The 23224-nt window shown below is 45.4% G+C and overlaps 1 protein-coding gene across 4 annotated transcripts in view; it reads right to left on the bottom strand.

Annotated features, from left to right (window-relative positions):
• The window catches only part of ADCY8 (adenylate cyclase 8), a 204919-nt gene that overhangs the window by 7019 nt on the left and 174676 nt on the right, over positions 1 to 23224 (bottom strand). For all 4 annotated transcript variants that reach the window (XM_025993463.2, XM_025993464.2, XM_025993465.2 and 1 more), the window contains 3 exons: positions 21033 to 21111; positions 11529 to 11687; positions 3402 to 3548 (listed from right to left, as the gene is read on the bottom strand). In XM_025993463.2, the coding sequence (XP_025849248.2) occupies positions 3402 to 3548; positions 11529 to 11687; positions 21033 to 21111 (385 nt within the window). The remainder of the gene's footprint in view (positions 1 to 3401; positions 3549 to 11528; positions 11688 to 21032; positions 21112 to 23224) is intronic.

Genomic DNA, 23224 nt, shown 5'->3' with positions numbered 1-23224 from the left:
CTCCTCCCCTCCAGCAACCTTTAGTGTGTTTCCTAGAGTTAAGAGTCATGGTTTGTATCCCTCTCTGATTTTGTCTTATTTCATTTTTCCTTCCCTTCCCCTATGTTTATCTGTTTTGTTTCTTAAATTCCACATATGAGTGAGATCCTGTGATAATTATCTTTCTCTGATTGACATATTTTGTTTAGCATAATACCCTCTAGTTCCATCCACATCATTGCAAATGGCAAGATTTCATTCTTTCTGATGGCTGAGTAATAGTCCATTGTGTATACACACCACATCTTTATCCATCCATCTATCGATGGACTTCTCAGCTCTTTCCATAGTTTGGCTATTGTGGACATTACTGCTATAAACATTGGGGTGCAGATGCCCCTTTGGATCACTGTGTTTGTATCCTTTGCATAAATACCTAGTAGTGCAGTTGCTGGGTCATGAGGAGAGCTCTATTTTTAACTTTTTGAGGAACCTCTATACTGTTTTCCAGAACTGCTATACCAGTTTACATTCCCACCAGCAGCTTAAGAGGGTTCCTCTTTCTCTGCATCTTCGCCAGCATCTCCTTTTCTTGTCTCCTTCTCATCTCTGCCCTCCTCTCTTCTCCCACTTCTCTCCAGCTCCTCCTCCCCACCTCCTCCTGGTCTAAAACCTAGCTCCTGGACCAATAAATCCCCCCCTCTCCTAGCCACTCCAACTTCCTTCTGCAAAAACCCACCTCTACCACTAGGAGCGTTGTCTGTGTGTGTGTGTGTGTGTGTGTGTGTGTGTGTGTGTGTGTGTTTAAGACATCAGATGCCTACAAACTGGGGTACAGAGAACAGATTTAGTTCAAATTCATTTAACTACAATTTAAAAACATGCTCGTGAGCACTTTTGGAGGATGGAGGGGCTATAGTGCTTAAAATAAAACAAAACCTGATGGCTCAATCTTCAGTTAGGGGTGGTTTTTTTGTTTTGTTTTGTTTTGTTTTGTTTTGTTTTGTTTTTGTTGTTTTTTTAGTGTAGTGTTTTAATTTTTCTTAATTTAAATATATGTTTTGGATTGCACCAGTTTATCATCTCCTTGCTATTTGCCAGCTGATTTTTTTTTGTCCACCATTTATTAATTGATTGATTGGTCCCTTTAACAAATACTTAGTAAACATCTGTCATGAACATCTTATGTTCTAGGCATAGCACTAGTCCTTGAGGATTTAACAGGATACATAAAAGTATAATTTCTATCTTTATGAGCTTATGGCCTGCCACGAAGACCTGGAATAAAGGTACTCACCCTCCACTCTCCACAACACAAGGCCCTCTTTATGAGTAAACTTACCACAGACTTCCCGTGTAAAGGTGACTCAATCATCTTGTCCCTCACTAGACTGTGAAGCCGTGGAAGCAGGAGGTGACTGTCTTACTTATCTTGATCCCAACCCCCATCTCTAGAATAACCAAAATGGCCGTTGTTGCCTTTTTGATTACAAAACTGGAATCATAAGTGCCAGTTAATGATTAAAAACCAAAACAGTATGGCACACCTAGGTTCAAATGTTGGCAGTGCTACTTAGTGGTGGCAAAGCCTGGGCTCTCTTGATGTCTCTGAGCCTTCACTTATATTTATAAACATAAAATAAAGGCTGATATTCCTATCCTGTAGGAATCACTTATCCTTATAATCACTTATCCTGAAGGATAAGTGACGACTGAATGTTACATATTGAAATTGTTTTGCATTTGCTGCAACAGGCAGTAAACACCTATATTAATAAGATGGGTCTCTGCCCCAGAACCTAGTGGCTAGTTGGGGAGGCAGATCTGTACACTGGAGGGTTTCAGGCTCTATGATGGAATGTTTCAGGGTATAAGTTTTTCATTAAAATAGGAGTGACAACATTTACCTGGGTAGAAGGAGGATTAGAAGAGATGTCATAAGTAGAGATGATGTTTGAATGGACTGTTCAATATTGGGTTTTCATGATGTTGAGGGAGACAGGACAGGGTATGGGGAGGATGGCATAATTTTGGGCAGAAAGAGCAGAGTATGGAATAGCCAGGTGGGCATGCTTGTAAGCAGCTGGGTGGTGCTGGGTGGGGGTACTGGGTGGCACATGGTGGGAGGTAAGGGTGGAGAGGGTACAGGGGCAGCAAATGGAAAGCCTCAGGTGACCTCATGAGGAGTTGGTGAAAGGGAGCCACTGATGGGCTTTAGGTTTCAAAGGCTGTGAAAAGATAGTCGTGCTTTTGGTGATTGCTGAGGTGAGGTACAGGAATGCCACAGTCATCCAGGGGAGAAGTAAGATGGCTCAAGGCAAGAAGGGGGCCGCACTGATGCTGAGGAGGCGCAGACCAAAGAGCCATCAAGAAGGAACCCATAGGACTCAGTAGCTAAATGGAATGTGGGGATCGAGGGAGAGGATGTTGTTGAATGATGTCACAAATGCTCTTGTTCGCCACCTACATCTTTATGGGGCCATTCTCAAGAATGCCATGGCATTCATTGTCTGGCTGCTGACAATGCACTGCTGGAGCCTTTTTTTTTTTTTTTTTTGAGAACTGCCTTGGGCCATTGGGAGCCTCCTTGCTGGAAATACCTGGGAAGTGAGGCACTACCCCCCTCCCCCCCCCCCACACACACACACAAGGGACAGCCCACCGCCAATGGTTGACCAACACAGGTTTACAAAAGCTTGGCCCTCTTGCCTCCATGGGAAACATCTCTGTGGTACCACTTCTGCTCCTGAGATCCTGGGGATCAGGCTAGGAGGCTAGACCTCAATGAACCCTCATCTTTGCATGGCTTCTTCCCGAGCATTTTCTCAATGAATCACTTGCCTTCTCAGGCCTGGGCAAATGGATGGACGACGGTGCCCTACCTCAAGCTAGAACATGGGGATCTGAGGACGAATTGCACCTGCCAAGTCTGTTAATGTAAATACAGTGTAGTATGAGTATATCCCCTCATGTCATGTGTCCTTTAGTCTCTTGGAGCCTAACAGGAGCCTCCACTACCTGGAGCATGTGTATACTTGTATTTAGGTCTCTGACCAAATGCTAATTGATGGTTTCATCTCTGGCACTTTGAACAGATGGAGAAATGTCCCCATCAGTGCCCAGCCTCTGCAATGTCTGAGTAGCACCAGCCTCCGATCAAGTCCTGGTTTTGCCATTCGATGGTTGTTTGCCATTGGGTTAGATTACCCAGCCTTACTGAGCCTTCTGATCTTGATCCCCCAGATTGAAAAACAATGGTGTGGTTATCTCCCACAATACTAAATTAGCTAATACGTGTTTGTATTCAGACTGCAGCCTGGAGCTCTGTGAGTGCAAACCATGGCTATTGCTACAGTGAATGTGGTGTCGTGACAATAGTGATGCCCACCGGTGATCGTAGCTTTCAGAGGTTTTGGTTTTACCTCATCGAAGTCAGCAATGATCTCATTCAGCAGGCGCAGGCATTCCACTCCTTGGTTATTCATTTCAGTCTGAGAGTAAAAGTCAGCAAACCCCGGGATGGAGGCGAACATCACCCCGACGGCATCATAGGATTGAGAATACAGCTCCTGGACATGGAGACACACAGAGGGAGCCAGAAACAGTCAGTAGAGGCAAGGTTCTGCAGTGATGCTCCCCATGCGCACGTGTATGTCTACACCCACACGCAGGTTACCATGGGAAGGACAGACAATAGGGTTCTGACACCATCATGTCCACATAGGACCACTGACAATTCATGGTCTCCAGCCCCGGGGTGGGGGGGCCGAGTTCTGACAGCACACCTCTTGTCCTTGGCTGGCTTACTTCTCTGTTCCAGCAGCGAGTCCAAACCCTCACCCCGTCTCTAACTCCACTCCCCACTGGATTCCTCTCCAGAGATGATCTTGTCTCTTGCCTTTGTGGCAAACCTGAGGCTCTTGGGAGCTGCCCAGCTCTGTTCCAATACTCATCCTTCTGTCTACATTCATTCTTGTTTTCATCCCTTTTGCTTCAACGGCAGACAATGCCTGTTCCTGCTGCCAAAGGTCAATGTTTCTACCAGATGTGTCAACAGCACCTGCTTCTAACTTCTTCAGCAGCATCCTCCTGTGGTGATCCTTTTCTTTATTTCTTTTCTCCTCCCCCACATCCCTCCCCCTCTCCAAATGTTCCCTATATGGAGAAGGATGACACACCCTGGATCCTGAACACACCTGTGACCACCCACCAGTCTCTCTTCCTCTTCATCCAAACTTCTCAAACTGGTTCCCTCCACTGCCCGTTGCCACCCTGGCAGTGTTCATTCACATGTCAGCTGAGAGCAGGTCAGCCTGCCAGCCAAAGTGGAAAAAAATCACTACACAGGTACCGGGTTGTGTCCTTGGGGACACCTGTGCAGGTTGGTGTGGTCATCACTCGCAAGACCATGAGCCTCTTGACTTCCCTTGTTTTGGTGATGCCGCATCTGTGTTCCTTATTCCTGGCTCCTTCAGAGATGCCTTTTTTGGGGGGCTTGCCTCCCATCTGAAATGTAGGCGATTGCTGTGGTTCTGTCCTTGACCCACTGTCTGGGCCAATGTTTGTACATTTACCTGGGCCATCTTGTTTACTCTCAACCTTTCACCAACATTCAGGTGGGGCAGACTCTGAACTCCTGTCTTCAAGTCAGCTCCTGTTCTTGGGCTCCCAGCTTCTGGGCCCCACGCTGGGTTGTCCTCATACTCCTCAAGCTATAAATGTTGGAGGTTTCTCCTCTCCCCCTAAACCTGCTCCCTCATTCCCTCAGTGCTACCGAGTCATCAAGGTTAGAGATGCTCAGAGATGCCTTGACCCCTTCTTCCCCATCACGTCTGGATTCAATACATTGGCAAGTTCTGCTGGCTTTCTTTTCATCTCAAGTATTTTTTTTCTGCCCCTCCTGCCATTGCTATTTATCAGGGCCACTGGTTTTCCTCCCCATGCTGTGTTCCCTGACTCATCTTGTCCCATCCGGAGGCATGTTCCTTGTGGTGGCCGGAGTGATCTTTTAAACACAGAACACTGACCATGTCTCTCCCATTCTTAAAACCTTCCAGTGGCTCATGATTGCCCTCAGGATAAAGTGCAAACACAGCCGCATGACGCAGATTCATAGACTCATGCCCTCATCTCCACCCTTCTCTTCAGCCTCTACTGCCTGTGAGTCCCTGCACTGGACCTTATGTTCCAGAAACACCGAAGCATTGTGCTCCTGCCTAGGCACGGTCGCAGATGCTGCGGGTGTCCTGAGCTCCTCTCACAGAAGTCCCCCTGCGGGCCCTTGCATCGCTTGGCATGGAGCTTTCCTCTGACCGCCAGAGGACACTCTGCCCATTGGAGCAGGAAATTAATGCCCCTCAGAGCTGCTCTCAGCCAGTGGCTTATGGTCCTCAGCTCCTTCATCCCCTGGGCCAGAGAGCTGTGAGGTCGGCTTTCTACATGCTCCCGAATTCCCAGTGGGATTGAGCTCCAGGCGCCCCCAGAGGTTATGAGTCTGATAATTTAGCCCTGCCTTTCCTTCCCACCCTCCTGCCTAACTTTGGCTTCCTGGGACCACCTCTAAGTGAATTATTTTCACCCAAATCCTTGTCTCAAAGTCTGCTTCTAGGAGAGTCAAACGAAGACACACACACACCTTCTTATCTCACTTGAATGCTTTTTATTCCTACTGTCTGTCCCTTGATGGGACATGTCCTTCCTTCCTGAAGTTAGCCTCCCTAGCCAGGCTAACTCTTGTTTTCTGCCTTCATTAGCCACATAGATACAGTGTCTTCTTCTGCAAACCTTCCCGGACTGCAGATAGGGTCAGGAGGCTGAGTACAACCTGTGAACTGGATTCCATATCCCTGGCTGCCTGAATTATCACCTACAGCTTATCTCTTCCTTTAGTGTGAATTCCATAAGGCAAAGACCCCATACCATTCATCTCAGTCCATTCTAATAATCCGGTTCATATTTTTGGGATGCCATAAATTATAGCCCCCACTATAATGCATGCTGTCCATAGGGTCTGGTACAAGGCAAATGCTCTAAACTGTTGGAATTAATGCCTCCCTGGTCTTTGCAGGAAACATCAAAGATTATGAAGTGCTTTCGTATGAATTCAATGATTTAATTCTTGCAATGGTCCTGTGAAGTAGGCACGATTCTTATTGCCACTTTCCAGATAAGAAAATGAGAGAGAGACAGAGAGAGAGGAGTAAAGCTAGTGTTTTGTATCATACAACTAGCAGTGGAAGAACCAGGGTTGGAGGACCTCCAGGGTCCTCCCCACTCTGCACACTTGGGCTTGTGTCATCTGGTTTCCACGCACTCCATCTGAGAAAGATGGTGCCCCTGATTCAAGATCAATCAGTCTTGAGCTTCCAGAGTGGAGGAATCTGAATGAATGCCTTTGCTGGTCCTCATCCAAAAGAGCACAGGCTGGTGGTGACTGGCAGCACTGGGTTGGGTTGGGCAGGGTGTGGGGAGTGCAGGTTGTGGTCAAGGAGCAGAGCAAGGGTACAGGGCTTTCTAAGTGTGGCCATTCACCTTGGCCTTGAGCAATGCAGTGATACCCCAGGAGGAGCCTGACTCCCTACTTTCTCTGATTCCTCCAATTGGCTGTGATTTGGAGAAAAAAAAACTGTCTCTTATGTATTATATCACTTTGTTCAGGCTGCCCTCACAAAGTACCACAGACTGGGTGGTTTAAACATCAGAAATTTATGTTCTCATGGTTCTGGAGGCTACAAAGTCTAGGTTCAAGGTGTCAGCAGACTTGATTTCTCCTGAGGGCTGTCTCCTTGACTTTTTTCTCCCTGTATCCTCACATGGTCTCCCTGCTGTGTATGTCTGTGTCCTAATCGCCTCCTCTTAGAAGAACACAGTCAGAGTCGATTAGGGCCCTGCCCTAATGGCCTTGTTGGAACTTAACCACCTCTTTAAATATCCTATTTCTAAATACAGTTGCATCCAGAAGTCTCGGGGGTTAAGACTTTAACATATGAATTATAGGAGACACAATTCAGCCCATAATGCTCCATTATTTCTATTTTCTGTTTAAAACAGAGAGACACGAGAAAACCCTACCAGAGCCCTCTGAAACCCCTTCCATGACACAGTGGGCCAGCTCACCTGCCATGTCTGCCTGGAGATATATAAATGCTGCTGTGGTATAAAGGCCGGTCACCAGGGGTTTCTCATCATCATTTATCTGCTGGAATGTTCTCACCAATCCTAGCTCCTGCCACCCTCTCCTTAGTTTCACTTCTCAGCCTCTGCCAACAACCAGAATGCTCCGATTGCTTATATAACACAAATAATGCTAATAATATCAGCTACAACTATGGAGCGCTTCCTGCACGACAAGCATCACACAGGATGCTGCACACACATCATCGCAATGAATGGCTCACAAACCTCAGGACCTAGATACGGTTAAGATCCTGGTTTACTTGTGAGGACATTGAGGCATGTTGCAGTTAAGTAATTTACCCATGACCTGTGGTTGTTAGGAGACAGAGTTGGAATTCACACCCGCCCAGGGAATCTGCCCAGAGCTCATACTGCTGCTACTAATGCTAATAAGCAAACACCAGGACCATAGCCATCACCGCAATAACAACAATAATAATCAGGATGGTGCCTAGGAATAAATGTCACTGGGACTGGAAATTGGACCCAATAAGTCCCTCTGAATGGATGGTTGATTTAACACTAGGTATTGGGGTTCCTAGGCCATAAACTCCAAGCCCTGTGACCTGAGTTCAGATCTCAACTCTGCTGTTTCCTATTGGAGGATGGAGGGGTAGGACTGGGGTGGTAGGAGGCTCATTCCTTTCTGCCAAATGTTATCTGGAGAAAAGAGTGGCCAGAAGGAACCAAACCCAGGGCACTGGCTTTCAAGCATACTAGGTGGCCTAACTATACTGAACCCACCTTGCACCAGGCTGCGTTGGGCACTTCATGTGTTCTCACCTGATTTAATTCTCACACCAACTCAGCAAGGTCTGCATTATTTCCCATTAATCAGAGGAGGATATGTGCTCACAGAGGTTGGGTAAGCTGCCCTAAGTCACATAGCTAGTTATAAGCAAAGATGGAATTTGTGCTGCACACAGAAGAGGTGAGGGGTTTGGAGGGGCCATGGAAGAGCTCTAGTCACCTGTCTACACCTTTAAAAACAGCCCCAGGGATGCCTGGGTGGCTCAGCGGTTGGGTGCCTGTCTTTGGCTCAGGTCATGATCCCCGGATCCGGGATGGAGTCCAGCATCGGGCTCCCTGCGAGGAGTCTGCTTCTCTCTCTGCCTATGTCTCTGCCTCTCCTCTCAATCTGTGTCTCTCATGAATAAATAAATAAATCTTTAAAAAAAATAAAAACAGCCCCATCGTTCTACTCTCCCCAGAAGACTGCTTTGGATATGCCATCTGTTTTTGTTGTTGTTGTTGTTGTTATTTTGGGCTCAAAAAAAAAAATAAGAGCACTGTTAACTGGGGAGGGATTGATGAATATAGAAGAGCTATTATTGTTCTATCATACTCTGGTCTGGGCTTCGTAGAGGGTTTTGAGCATATGTGCACTCCCTGGTCTGCCCAGATATCAAGATGAAGACTCAGTCGGCTCTTTGTCTGGGGAACCCAGACCTCCCTGATTCCAGGTCCTGTGTTTCTTATACTGAGTCAAGCCACCTCTCTGCTGAGGAGAAGCAATGTCTGAGGCCTATTGACTTTATTAGTATCCTCAGGTTTCTGTGCCAACATCACCACCTTGGAGAGACCCTCCAGTGTCCACTCCCCACCCCCTTCACTACTCTGTTCTCTTACTCAGCTTCTGTCCTCGGAGGACTGATCACTCCTGGGTACCACGTTGCATATTTATTCATGTTCATGTCTATCTGCCCATGCAAACGCATGCTCCGTATCACAGTTTGACCCCCAGGACCTAGAACAACACCTGGCACGGGGTTTCCCTCAATAAATACTTGCTGAATTTGAGTGAATGAGTCGGGTCGGTGGGAGACTAGGCTCAGGAAGGAACCAAAAAGATGACAGCTCACACTGATCAAAAATAACAGCGACAACCCGATATGCTTCTAAAAGGTGCCAAGCACCATTTAGACACTTTGTGCATAGTTACTCATGGAAACATAGCAATCAGATCAAGTTGGGAAGGATTGTTGCCTTGCAGGTGAAGAAAGTGAGGTCCAGAGAGGTTCATCACTTGCTCAGTTCCAGAGGTAGTGAGAGGAGGAGCCAAGATTGAATCTAGGGCATCAGGCTTTTGAGAGCGCCACATGGCCTTTCGATGCTGAACCCACCTGGCACCAGGCTGTGCTGGGCACTTCATGTGTTCTTACTCAATTTAGTTCTCAAGCTAAAGTCAGCAAGATTGGAATTGTTCCCTCATTAATTGGATTACAAAATGGATTCAGAGAGGTTGGGTGAGCTGCTCCAGGTCATACAGCGGGCGAGCGGCAGAGATGAAATTTGTGCTATCCGGACTTTGCAGCACCTGGGACACCTGCTGTCATTAGCGTCCTTTCTACAGGTCTTAAAAAAGCTACAATGAGCAAGCAGGTTTCCCAGGACTGAGCAATAGCAATAGCCAAGTTGGAGTATTGGTGAGAAAGCCCCTGCCCTGGGGTGATGAGCACCATTCTAAGTCAGAAGTCCAGCGGAATGTAGAAGCTGCCAGAACCTTTGTGGGGTGCCACAGCCAGGACCCACTGGACAAGATGTCCCAGGGGGTGAGGCTTTGCCCACCTGTATTTAGCTCGCTTGTCACTGCTGCCCCTTCTCTCCCATCCTGCCCTCACAGCAATGTGGCACAAAACACAAAATCTAGCTTTGAAGGTGAAGCAGACCTGGGTGTGAATTCAAGCTCACTACTCACTAGTGTTGTGTTCAGACTTCTCTGAGGCTCAGTTTCTTCTTCTAGGAAATGGGGATAATCATTCTTATTGCCTTACCGCTCACATCTGTGAGCCGTGCTGTGGCCTCGCGGAGGCTGGGACCCACACTCACGATGTCCAAACCCCAATCAGACTCTCAGAGGTTTGTATTGTAGTTCAGATTTGTAGTGGGAAGAGAAGCTAAGGATGCTTCTCGCAATAACACAGCAGGGCACTGGGAGTTCCTGCAGATCACAGCAGTCCCGGCTCTGCCTGTCACCCCTTCCCATGTCACATTACTCTGTCACACACACACACACACACACACACACACACACACACACCCTAGTCTTGCCAAACCCCTACAGGCACACGGTAGGGGCAGTGCAGCACAGAGGGAAGAAACCCAAGGGACTGGACTTGACCCACAGCTTTGCTTACATAGAGGACATGTCATGGCCCTCTCTGAGCCTCCAAGTCTTTGTCAATAATGCGGGGGTGGTGATCTCTCTTCTTAAGACTGTAACTGGAATGAAAGATCCTGGACATCACTTGCCTATCTCAGTACTTGGTTCGCAGCAGGTGTTCGGTAAATGGTATTTATAGTGCAAACATTCTCTAGGCCATGTCAAAGCTTGGTGGCTAAGACTGGTCAAGTGTGAACTCCTGAAATAGTTAAAAACTCAAAGAAGCATGACAAGACAGTTGACTGAAAATATCTTCTAGGATTAAGGCTGAACTGGTCATTTATTTTGCTTAGTGGAGGTTTGGCTTGGACCCCAGCTGATGGCTTGGAGCCTCGGCAGCTCTGGGAGGTTCTCTCCTTTTCTAGAGAAAGCCAGCAAATTCCTGCTTTCCTCCTCTGGTCCCAAGTACCTTATTGTTTTGGTATTTTAACCAAAAAGTAGTTCTCTTTCCTTCTCTCTTCTGGTTTTTCCTCTGACGGCTCATGTTTCACCTGCTTCTTTGGGGGTCCTGCCCGATGCACATCACTAATCTCTCTGCTTCCTTGTCTTCGTCAAGAAGCTCTTGCAGCAAAGGGCTTCCTGACCCTAGGGAGGCTTGAGAAAACCAGGCCTGAAGCTGGTTCTAGAGAGCTCCATCTGTCGAGTGGGGTGGGTGGTGCTTCGACATGCATCCAGGAGACCTTCAGGACCCGGGTGCATGAAGATTACTCAAGCAGCAGCTTACTCATCCCTTTCACTTCTCTTCTGCTGATTTGCTGTGGTGGCTTGGGTGGCAAACGGATCCTGGGGGTTTCTCCTGATTTTACCCTCAGGCAAGGGTCATGCACCCAAATGTCTTCAGTGGATCAGCCGGTGACATCAGCAATAACATCTCACCCACATAGAGAGAGACGTTGCAGAGCCTGACACAGAAACACGTGCGCAGAGGTATATAAAACTCAAATCTCAATCCAGTCTCGCAATCCAGTCTCTCAATCCAGTCTCACATTAAGGCCATCTTAGAGATGAAGCCCCTGAGGCCGGGGAGGCTCTGCCGTAGACTTCGTGGTGCAAGGCAGTCTGGGTAGCCTGATGCTCTGGGGTAGCATGGTCTCCATTCTCCTGTGCTCACATGAGGGCAGCAGAATTCTCCCAGAGGTCAGGACCAGTGTGTCCAACTGCACCCCTCCCAACACCACTCTCCCTCCCGGCCAGACCAGCCTGGGCTCACCTCGTTGTCCCGGTCTTTCTCCAGGAAGTGGCGGGCTACGTGGCTGGGTAGAATGTTCCGGAGCATGTTCTCATTGTGTTCTCTTAGCTCTTTCATCTCGTTGATCTCTTCTTTGGCCTGTACTCGCCAAAGGAAGTCAAGGCGGGCCGTGTACTCCAGCTGTCGTGCATGAGAGAGAAAGAGAAGGAATGAGTGAGCTCTGGGGTGGGGGATACACAGCGTGAGAGGGGGAGAAGGCTTCTCTGGAATCCTTCACAAACAAAACAGAGCCCGAGCTGAACATTTGGAGGGGCATTTTGCCTGAGGCCCAGGGATCCAACGGTGATTAGACTCCACAGGGCTTCCTAACATAAAGGCACCTGTGCTTTTGTGATTATGTAACTATCTGGGGATGTGTGTGTTGTCTACTAGATCGTAGGTGCTATGAGACCAGGAGTCCCTTCACCGGCTCAGTGACACCCTTACCATGGAGTACCATGCCTGGCACAGGGGAAATCCTCTGTCAATATTTTTTGACTCCACAAATAATAAAGCCAGCTAACACCCAGATGGTGCTTGCTATGTATGAGCTATTATTCTAAGCAATACCCATTTCTTCACTCCTTTCATCACACAACAACCCTGATAGGGAGGTATCATTATCCATCCCTATTTTGCAGATGAGATGTTAAAGCAAACAGGGTTGAGTGACTTGACCAAAGTCACACAGTAGTTAGTGGGGAAGCCAGGATAGGAGTTAACTCCAGAGTCCAAGGCCATAGTCTGAGCTCTTCATCACTGTGCAAGAGGAAGAAAGGAATAGAAGGATCGTGGATTTTACATTGTGCCACAGATGTGGCTTAGAGTCCTGGTCCCACATTCAAATGCTGTAACCTGGACTAGTGACTTCGTTAGAGATTCCTCATCTCTAAAGCTGATATGGACACCAGAGACCACGCAGGACCGGAAGAAGAATTATTTGGGAAGTTACAGAGAAGGCATGTGGCTCACAGTAGGTTCTCAACACATAGCATTACCTCCCTTGTGTCTTAGTATCTCGGTACTGGAGAGTGGACAGCTTCCTTTTTATTTTTTTTAAAGATTTAATTTATTTATTCATGAGAGACACAGAGAGAGACAGAGAGAGAGGGAGAGAGAGAGAGAGAAAGAGAGAGAGAAGGAGAAAGAGAGAGGCAGAGACACAGGCAGAGGGAGAAGCAGGCTCCATGCAGGGAGCCTGATGTGGGACTCGATCCCAGGACTCCAGGATCATGCCCTGGGCCAAGGCAGGTGCTAAACCGCTGAGCCACCTGGGGATCTCCAGACAGCTTCTTTTTTAAAGAATCTCCCAAACCATATTTATCACAGCTTGGGGGATGCCATTCTTTCCAAGTTTTTTTTTTCTTTTTTTTTCTTTCCACGTTTTTAACTGTCGGAATGGACAACATGCTGCATGGCCAAACACGTGGTCAGACGCCCTGAATTCAAGGATCAAAAACATTCAGCTGGTTTCTTTCCTTTGTGTTATGTGAAAGCCTCAGTGGATGGTAAAAATTTGGAAAGACAGAGGCACAAGATTATTCCTTCAGCAGAATTTGTAATAGCAGAAGCTTGAAACAACCCCGGTGCTCATTTTGTTGGCTGAATAGGCTATTGTACGTGGCTATAAAATAAAAGGGGGGGCTGTTTCTCTCTACTTTGATGGACTAGTCTCCAAGTGGAGAAAAGCATGTGTAGTATGCCACCTTCGAGCTACTAAAGGAGCAGCTAGAGGGTATTATGCTAAGTGAAATAGAGAAAGATAAATACCATAGGATTTCACTCGTATGTAGAATTTAGGGAACAAAACAGATGAACATAGGGGAAGGGAAGGAAAAATAAAATAAGATAAAAATAGAGAGGGAGGCAAACCATAACAGATTCTTAATTCTAGGAAACAAACTGAGGGTTGCTGGAGGGGAGAGGGTTGGGGGGATGGGGTAACTGGGTGATGGGCATGAAGGAAGGCATGTGATGAGATGAGCACTGGGTGTTGTCTGCAATTGATGGATCACTGAACTCTACCCCTGAAACTAATAATACACTGTATGTTAACTAAACTGAATTTAAATAAAGAATCGAAAAAAATAAAAGGGAGCATCTACTTCTTTCTTTCTCCATATATTTTTCTTTATTTATTGGAAAGTTGAAGAATAAAAAGTCAAACATAAAAACTCATTACTGAAGAGATGAGGAAGGAAGGGAAATAGGGATAGAATTTAAAGTTTTAAAATTCTTTTTTAATTAATTTATTTTATTTTATTTTATAAATTTATTTTTTATTGGTGTTCAATTTGCCAACATATAGAATAACACCCGGTGCTCATCCCGTCAAGTGCCCTCCTCAGTGCCTGTCACCCAGTCACCCCCACCCCCCACCCACCTCCCCTTCCACCACCCCTAGTTCGTTTCCCAGAGTTAGGAGTCTCTCATGTTCCATCTCCCTTTCTGAAATAAGTCAATCGGAGAAGGACAAACATTATATGGTCTCATTCATTTGCGGAATGTAAAAAATAGTGAAAAGGAATAAAGGGGAGGGGAGAGAAAATGAGTGGGAAAGTTTTAAAATTCTATCTTGTTTCATAAACTTGGCTGTAGAAGCGTGGAAACATTTTACTTAATTATAAATTAAGTTTATATAGATGTTAAAAAAAACTGTAAAAAGAAACACGCGGACAAACAAATGAATCTACACATATAACCATGCCGCGAGGAGATATCCCGAATATCTTAACACAATAATTTGATGACACATTTGTAGAGGGAACTGTTCTGAGGATAAAAAGAACTCCAAGATGATCTTAAAAGGATGTTAAAACTGTTTACAACAATTGTATTGTAGGTGGTAGTGTCTGTATCATTACTCTTAGACTACTGCATGTGAATTGCAGGATAAAGCAAATGGGTAATTGTATTGATGTCACTGAGAACTGGTATTTCTGGAAAGGGAAAAAAGAAGTGCAGATATAAAAGATATAAAACTGATGGGTCTAAGCCAAAAGCCAATAAGTATCACTATGAATTCATGGTATATATATATTTTCTAGGTAGGCCCACTGATATAAAAGCCTAGACAATAGGGGCAGCTGGGTGGCTCAGTGGTTGAGCGTCTGCCGTTAGCTCAGGTCGGGAGCCCGGGGTCCCGGGATCCAGTCCTGCATTAGGCTCCCTGCAGGGAGCCTGCTTCTCCCTCTGCCTATGTCTCTGTCCCTCTCTCTGTGTCTCTCATGAATAAATAAGTAAAATATTTTTTTAAAGGCTAGAAATAATGAAAATCTAGCAGCAGTGGGAACTCCCAGTGTCCAACCTGTGGTTTCCAAATGTCAATTACTACAAAAATGAGCTCGCACTCTTTGCAGAAATGGCCAAAGTTTAGGGCAGAACATGTACAAGCCTGGACAATCTTTTCACACCAGAGAGTAAGAAGACTCCCAGAAATTATGGGGGTTACGTGAACAGGCCCTCACATGTCAAAGATGTGACAAATTGAGCTTTAATAAGGATAATAATTGCAATAGATTGAAGCAAGAGAATACAGTAGCATGCGTGAGGTCAGAATGACACTTAAGACACACGACCTCTTTGATCATCTCTGGATGGTGTTTGGGGACAGATTGACTGGGAAACTTATGGGGAACACAGTGGCAGGGAAATAATTAAGTATTTATCCTGACTTTGTTTTATGAGCTGCGCTTGGAGGAGTAGACTCTCCTTCAAACTGTATTCTCTCTAATGACTTAATGGAGTATTGATAGAATCGAGGTATCACCACCTATGAAATAAAAGAACAAAGGCTATTCCTGTCAATAGCTGCTAATAAAAAAATATGAGCAGATATTACATGCCTGATAACAATAATCCACAAAACCAACCAAAAATATGTTTATTTTTGTAGAAAAAAAATTGAACCTGAATCTCAACAAGTTTCTAAACATAACTACCAATGCGGGAAAAACAATGGACAACAGACTGCGTTTAATGCCCCAAGAGGAGGCAAACTCTAAACTGGGAAGCATTATAGAAGTTAGATGACTCTCACCAAATATTGCCAGAAAAAAAGATATGAAGAGTAATCTTATAAATTAACAGACAAATGATATCAACCAATGGCAATACACAGATTTTCTTTGCAACCCAAATCAAGTAAATACACTTAAAAATATAATTATAAACCAATTAAGAAATTGAACCTGGGCCTAGAGATTTGACAATGTTAAAGAAACAGCATTTTCTTTTTCTAAAGTGTCTAATAGCATTGTGATTAGGTTAAAATTCTCTATCTTGATTAGATGCATATTGAAACATTTACAGATGAAATAGCAGGACATCTGGAATTTGCTTCAAAATAATTGGGAAGGAGAGATGAGCAAAAAGAATAGGAAGACAGGCGAGAAAAGACACAGGGGTTCATGATTGTTGAAGTTGTGAGACCATTATGCAGTTCATAAGCTTTTGTATAGGTTTGAAATGTTCCATTAGAACAAAAAGTGAGTGGAGGCAGCAGGTTGCACAAAAGAATGCTGGTCTTGACTGTTTAGCTGTGTGACCTTGGGAAAGTCATTTGACTTCTTGTATTTTGGTTCCCCTTTGAAAAAAATAAGGATAATAGTCTCCACTGTGTCTAGTCCAAGAGGCATGGATTATTATATGGATCTATTATGTGAATCAAATCACATGATTACATGCAAAAGAATTCTGAAATGTCTAAAATATAGATTTATAAAATACTACTGCACTTTAAGGCAACAGTGGGTAAGGTCAGATCAGAGCTGTGTTTTAGCTTTTTCCCCTCCAGATTCAAGAGCATCAAATTTTAATTTGTCAAGTTGCAGGACAGTATTTTCTTATCCGAATGAAATGTTTTGTTATCTCCCTTAAAAATGCATGATTGGTTGAAGCAGGAGATCTTTTATTTATTTTCTATTGAAAACCTTTCATCTGATTGAATTCAACTTGGAAACACAGGGAGGGAAATCTGGAGTCCTACAGTTGATTTCAGCTAGGATTTCCCAGTTACAAGAACACGTTTTACATGTCAGCCATGTGACGGCTGGTCATTGCGTTGAAGGCATGTCCATCAAGAGACTCTCATCCGAGTACAAGCTCTGCCTCTTGACAAAGCAAGTCTCAAGCAGGGAGGCATCACCTATTATTAAATGTCTGGGGAAGGAAAGTAGCCTTTCCAGCTTACTAAAGGTCTAGCATATAGAGCACCTACTATGAGCATGGTGCTGGGCATACGAAGATGTGTGAAACTCTTCCTTTGATTTGCTCTCAGCTCATTGGTCAAGGGAGAAAAACAAGAGACAGGGGAACATGTTAAGGAAAGAGATAATTTCAACACAATGGTTAGAGCAGATGTGGACAGCACAAGGAAGGCATGGGCAGTGAGTTTCTTTCTTTCTTTCTTTCTTTCTTTCTTTCTTTCTTTCTTTCTTTCTTCTTTCTTTCTTTCAATATTTATTTATTTATTCATGAAAGACACACACACACACAGAGGCAGAGACATAGGTAGAGGGAGAAGCAGACTCCCTGTGGGGATCCTGATGCAGGATTCAATCCCCGGACCCCAAGATCACTCCCTGAGCCAAGGCAAGATGCTTAACCACTGAGCCACCCAGGCAGTGAATTTTTAAAAGTGAAAATTCCTTAGCATTTGGTCAAGAAATGTTAACTGACATGGAAGTGCAATCTCCTTCTTGATTTTCATCAAACCATTAGGGAAGTGGCTCTATGAGAAGAGAACCAAAGGAATGAACACATATTGTTCATAAGCTTTGTGCCAGGCTCTTAGCACATAAGGAGAGCTAATGCTGGTCCAGCTCTTGCCTTGGACCAGGCACTGTTCTAAAAACTTCCTATACACTGAAGCTCATTAGATATTGTATTATTCCCATTTCACAGGTGAGGAAATGGAGTCACAGTAAGGCAAAGTCAGGGCATTCTGATGCCAAGCTATGACTCTTGACCCCTGTGCTATATGTACTTGACCTCATGGAGCCATTCTCCAACTTCAAGGCAACAACTATCATCCTTTTCTCCTTACAAGTAAAGAAATGGCGGCTCTTGGGCCTTGAGTTTCTCAATGTCAGTCATCCTCCCAGGGACATTGCAGAGACTCAAATTTAAGAATATGTGGTTCCAGGAGCACCTGAATGGCTCAGTTGGTTATGCATCTGACTCTTGATTTCAGCTGAGGTCATGATCTCAGGGTCATGAGATTGAGCTCCACATTGGATTCCATGCTAGGTATGGAGCCTGCTTGGGATTCTCTCTTTCCCTCTCCTCCCCCCTACATGCTCTCTCTCTTTCTCTATTTCATTCTTTCTCTCTCTCTAAAAAAAGGAATATTTAGTTCTAATGCTTGGATCTTTCCTTCTAAGTCACACAGTCCTGATGCCTGTCTTTATCTGACCCGGAAGTAAGTGGCTGGAGACTTAATCTCTGTCCCCATCCATAGGTGTGTCTTCCTCTGCCATAAATGGAGCCCCTGAGGCAAAGCCCACCCCTCAGGGCTGCAAGGGAACCAGGCAAGGTGGCAGACATCTGACTGCTCTCTCTTTCCGATGTTTAGAATGCTCACCTGCCTTGGAGGAGGAGGAAGAGATGGCATCTCACTTCCACATATGTGCAAGATGAAATTTCCCAATTGTTCACTTGTATAACTCCCTCTGTCCCTCTGGTGATGTCTAATTACCAGGCTGCTGCTGTGCACCATGTAGCGATGGGCATTATCCAACCTTTTAAAAAACTTAGGGCCACTGAGTCACAAAGAAAAACTGGTAGAAGCAGGTAGCAGACTCAGGAGTGGACAGACTGGGTTCAGAGAAACAGGAGCCTGACAAATGCTGTAGACAGACGATGCAGAAGTGATGCAAGTGACACCAAAAGCCTCCTCTGGTAGAGAGGGACAGGGACAGGTGTGGAGACAAAAGAGACCTGGAAGTTTTGGGTTCCTGTTGCTATCTGGTGTTCCTTATTGGCTTTATGGCCTCAGTGACTTGGGACCAGATGTATAGTAATACTTTTCCTGTTTTCTCAGCGGCAGATCTGTTTTCCAAGTGAAACATTCATAGCTTACAACTTTTGAAAACGTATTCTGTGTGCAAACTACTGGGATTTCTCATATAATCTTGTAACATTCTCATATAATCTTGTAACAACCCTATGAAGTAGAACCTGTTCTTAGCACACCTATTTTACAGGCAAGAGGAGTGAGACTCAGAAAATTAAGTAAACTGCTGAAGGTCGCGTATCTACTAAGCGGCGGAGTTGGGGTTTGAATACTTCTCCCCAACATCAGAGCCTATAGACTTGTAACTGCTACTATTAGGGGATGTGGTTATGTCATTTTAGAGCCTTTTGAAAGTTAAAAATTAGAAGGAGAAATATCAGATGTCACTTCAACACTCAGATCCTCACTATGCATGAATATACTCTTCCTTTATGCATAACCTTAACATGGTTAGGTTGTCTGTTTCCCAGGAAAACCAGAGAATAAAATACATTGAGTCAGAATGTTAAAAGGGTATTGAGAAAAGGCATTGCCAGGGCACAAAATAAAATTCCTTGAAACGACGGAAGAGGAGCACCTGGGTGGCTCAGTAGTTGAGCATCTGCCTTTGGCTTAGGTCATGATCCCAGGTCCTGGGATCGAGTCCCACATCGGGCTCTTTGCAGGGAGCCTACTTCTCCCTCTGCCTGTGTCTCTGCCTCTCTCTCTCTCTGTGTCCTTCATGAATAAAAAAAATAAAAAATAAAAAAAGACGTGGAATATATGACCCCAGCTCTGACAGATAGCCAGAAATATCTAACTACAGGAGTTCTGGAGGTGGCTAGGTTTTGACATTTGGCTCAGTGTTTTGCCATAAATTCTGCTCACATTAAAAACCAAATCAATGACACACTGCAAGATTGAATGTCCTGGGCCATTGTGTTAGCTTCTCCAACTCCAAGCAGCAACTATCATCCTTTTCTCCTTATAGGTTAAGAATGTTAACTTCTTTCTGTCTCCACTCTAGAGAGGTGGTAAGGGTGGGCTCTGGAGAAAGATCTGGATTTGAATCTGGTCCTCCTACTGACTAGATGAGTAGCATGACTCTCGTCATCTGTAAAATGAGACTGGTAGTTAACTACCATTCTGGGTCGTTGGGAGGATGACATCAGATAATCCAGGCCCATGGTAGGAGCTTGATATACACTAACTCTTCCCCCTTGTCAAGTCTTTATATTTCTCTTTCTCCACGTTGACTACATTTACCATCCCCCTTATTACATATAACTTTGTATGCATTTCTAGGTTCTAGGGGTTTGGGGCTGTTTCAGGGTTTCTCAGGGTTTATTACCTCCCCGTTTCCATGGTGATTTCTCAGTGCTATGTTTCTATTTTTGCTCTAGCTGAGAGTCTTCCTGTTTTGTTTTTCCCCTTTTCTGGTTACTTTTTTTTTTTTTTAATGCATGCAGACCAGAGAAAGATGGACCAGGATCCAGGCCAGGGCAGTGAAGCTGGCTGGGCCTGGCTTTAGCAGGGAGAGAAAATCACCCCAGCTGATGAACACCGCAGCATCATGGTCTGAGTCTGCATGGATGGAAAGTCCTACTGGCTACAGCAGGTAACCACCTCCTCACCCCCTGGGGCAAAGCCTGGTATCACACCCCATGCAGAATAGTTTCCTGTCCTTCCAACTCATGAAGTCCTCAGACAGCCTGATCTACACATAGCAGGTCCCTCATCCCATCATTTAGGGTTCCTCCAGGAGACTGGAACCTTTGGGGTCAGGGATGGGGTTTTGTACAGAGCCACCCACAGCGCCCACCCCAGACTCCGGCAGAGTAGAGGCTCATAGGCAAGTGGCATCAATACACTTTAGGCACTTTATCTGCTTAAACAAATAAGTAATGAAGCACTTCCTATACTTATGTAAGGCAGTGTGCAAAATGCTGCACCTGAGAATCTCAAATGATTCTTCAAAACAGCCCCATTCAGGTGTTACTATCCTAATTTAGACCTGATCTCAGTTCAGGGAGACAAGCGACTTGCTTAAGGCGACAAACCGAGAGTCCGAGGTAGGACTGGAACCTGGGCCCAGCTGATCCTCAGACCTGTATGTTGACCTAGCACAGCACACAACTTCTCCAGCAATGATTTTATGTAGGCAATAATGCAATTGGGAGAGATCTCGGTTTGCTTCAGGCATAAATTGAAAGCTTTCCCCCACCCCTTCCTCGTAACAATGACCTCTTTGAAAGAGATCTACTGGAAAGGCATTAAAACTACCTGGCTTGCCAAATCATCTTCTCTAGGGTTTTGTTTTTGTTTTTGTTTTTAGGTGGTTCTTAATAGGAATCGATTCATTAAGAATTGCAACTTGCTGCAGGGAGCTGGTGGTCATTTGCTGCATGGAAGAGCAGAGGCCTCGCAGGCTGGTTTCAGGGCAATGGGAAACACCATGTAGCCGAGGGGGTTAGAGCAAAATGTCAGATTACCTGCTGTCCGTGGTAAAACACAGCAAGGAGGAACATGGCCATTAGCAGCAGCGACGCCTCCTTGGTCCCCAGAAAATCTCTGTTGGAAGAAGAAAGGCAAGTTGTGGTGCGGTTATAACCATGAGGGACCCCAAGGAGACTCAATAGGAGACCGGGTTCAGGAAGGAGAGGGGAAAACAGAAAGGGGCAAATATTTGTTGAGCACCCACTGGATGCTGTCTGAGGGTTCCCACATAGGGTGATTCAGAAATCAGCTGGTTCTCAAGGGTATGAGGTCACACCTGGTGGCTGATGCTAGAGTCTAGTGTCTCAACAGCGCACTCACATTGATAACAATGTTTTCCCTTTGTGGGACACTTCTAGGCTTCAAAGAGCTTTGAAACTTTCTCATCACAAAAATCCGTGTGAAGACAAGGATCCCTTCCTTTCTCTTTAGATGCTATTCTCCTTCAGAGACAGGTACATGGTGCTGATGACATGGCCACCTCTGTTCTAAGTGCTTTCACTTAGATTCTTAAATCAATTCTATGAATTGGGGGCTATTTTAATTCTTCTATCAATTTTTAAAATTCTTATACCAGTTCTGTGAGTCAGGCACTGTTATAATCCCCGTTTCAATTCTCGTATCTTTTAATAAAGTCTTTGTTCTCTGTGCGTCATCTCCTTCTGGACTGACACCTTTCCCCCCGCCAAAATGCTCCATTCACAGTCCTTGTTGGGGCACAAGGTGAAGTGTTGCTGGTCTGGCCTGTCTTGAGCTCTTCCAGGAGACCAAACCAGGGGCAACTGAAGATGGTCAGTGGCAAAAGTGTGGTTTTTAAATTTTATTTTATTATTTTTTAAATATTTATTTATTCATGAAAGACATACAGAGAGAGGCAGAGACACAGGCAGAGGGAGAAGCAAGGTCCCTGTGGAGAGCTGATGTAGGACTCGATCCCAGGACCCTGGCATCACGACCTGAGCCAAAGGCAGACGCTCAACCACTGAACCACCTAAGTCCTCCTCTTCTGTCATCTTAAGGAATTATATTGTGATCTCTGGCAGTGGACAGAGGGGATTTGTGGCAATAGAGAGTCACCTTGACAGGCTTCCACTGGCTAATGAAGAACACTCAGGATAAAAATGTTTTAGACAAATCGTTTCTGGGGACATGAGACTTGCTTTCCATCACCTCCTTTCTCCATCTCAGCCAATGCCCCCCTCAGCCACTCACCCCGGTACTTGAGCCAAGTACAAAGGCAAACCTAGGAGTCAGCCCTCACCACCTCAATATCCAAATCCTGTCTGCTCTTCTACTCCAATTACCCCCCAAGTCCTCCACTCTCTCCATCTCTACCTCTAAAACCTGAGTCCAGCCACCATGACTTCCAGTACCCCCAGCATTGCCCTTCACCATCTATCTACTTCCTACATGGTCACCAGAATCTTCTGTGTCATGAAAACCAGATCATGCCACTCTCTGTTTTATTGTCTCCTAACCACAACTCCAAACATGCACATACTCAGGAGTGACTTAACTCTGATGAGGCCTGAGGACACAGGGGGGCTTCAGAGATGAGATGCAGTGTGTAGAGGGAGGCGTGTGTGTGTGTGTGTGTGTGTGTGTGTGTGTGTGTGAACACTGATACTGTGGCACCCAGGTCTCCGGCCTTCCTTTTCCTCTCCTTACTGGAGATAAGCAGGAGTAGCCCTGGGCTCAGGCAGTGGGGGCATGAGCCCAGCTGCCAAGATTAGCCTCTTGCCTAACTTTCTGTAAAAGACCCTCCCAGCTGATCCAGGGCGGGGCCCAGTTGGGCTGGGCAGATGGGACAGGAACTCAGGAACGGAAATGTGCTTTCTCCTGGGGAGCTCTTGTGCCTACAGGGACCCAGGGGGCCAGGATGTCTGTGGGCTGGCACAAGATTCAGATTTGTGAATTCCTAGTTCCATCTGTTTTTCCTCAGAGATAAGATGCTAATAATAGATGGTCCTCATTATTGTGTCTGCTGTCTGTGGTCCCAGTGATACAATTATTGAGCACTACTGTGTGTCGGGCACATGCTGGGATATGGAAAATGAAGAAGGCACATGGTCCTTGACTTCAAAACAGTCCAGTAAAGGAAAGAAGCAAACACAGAGATCAGTTCGTAACACAATACGCTCCTTTGTTAAACTACATCGTTGTTGCCATGGGAATACACGGGACGAGA

Source organism: Vulpes vulpes, chromosome 13, assembly GCF_048418805.1.
Source record: "Vulpes vulpes isolate BD-2025 chromosome 13, VulVul3, whole genome shotgun sequence".
Taxonomy (NCBI): Eukaryota; Metazoa; Chordata; class Mammalia; order Carnivora; family Canidae; genus Vulpes; species Vulpes vulpes.
The sequence above is the reverse complement of the archived record's forward strand: the minus strand, read 5'-3'. Positions and strand labels throughout refer to the sequence as shown.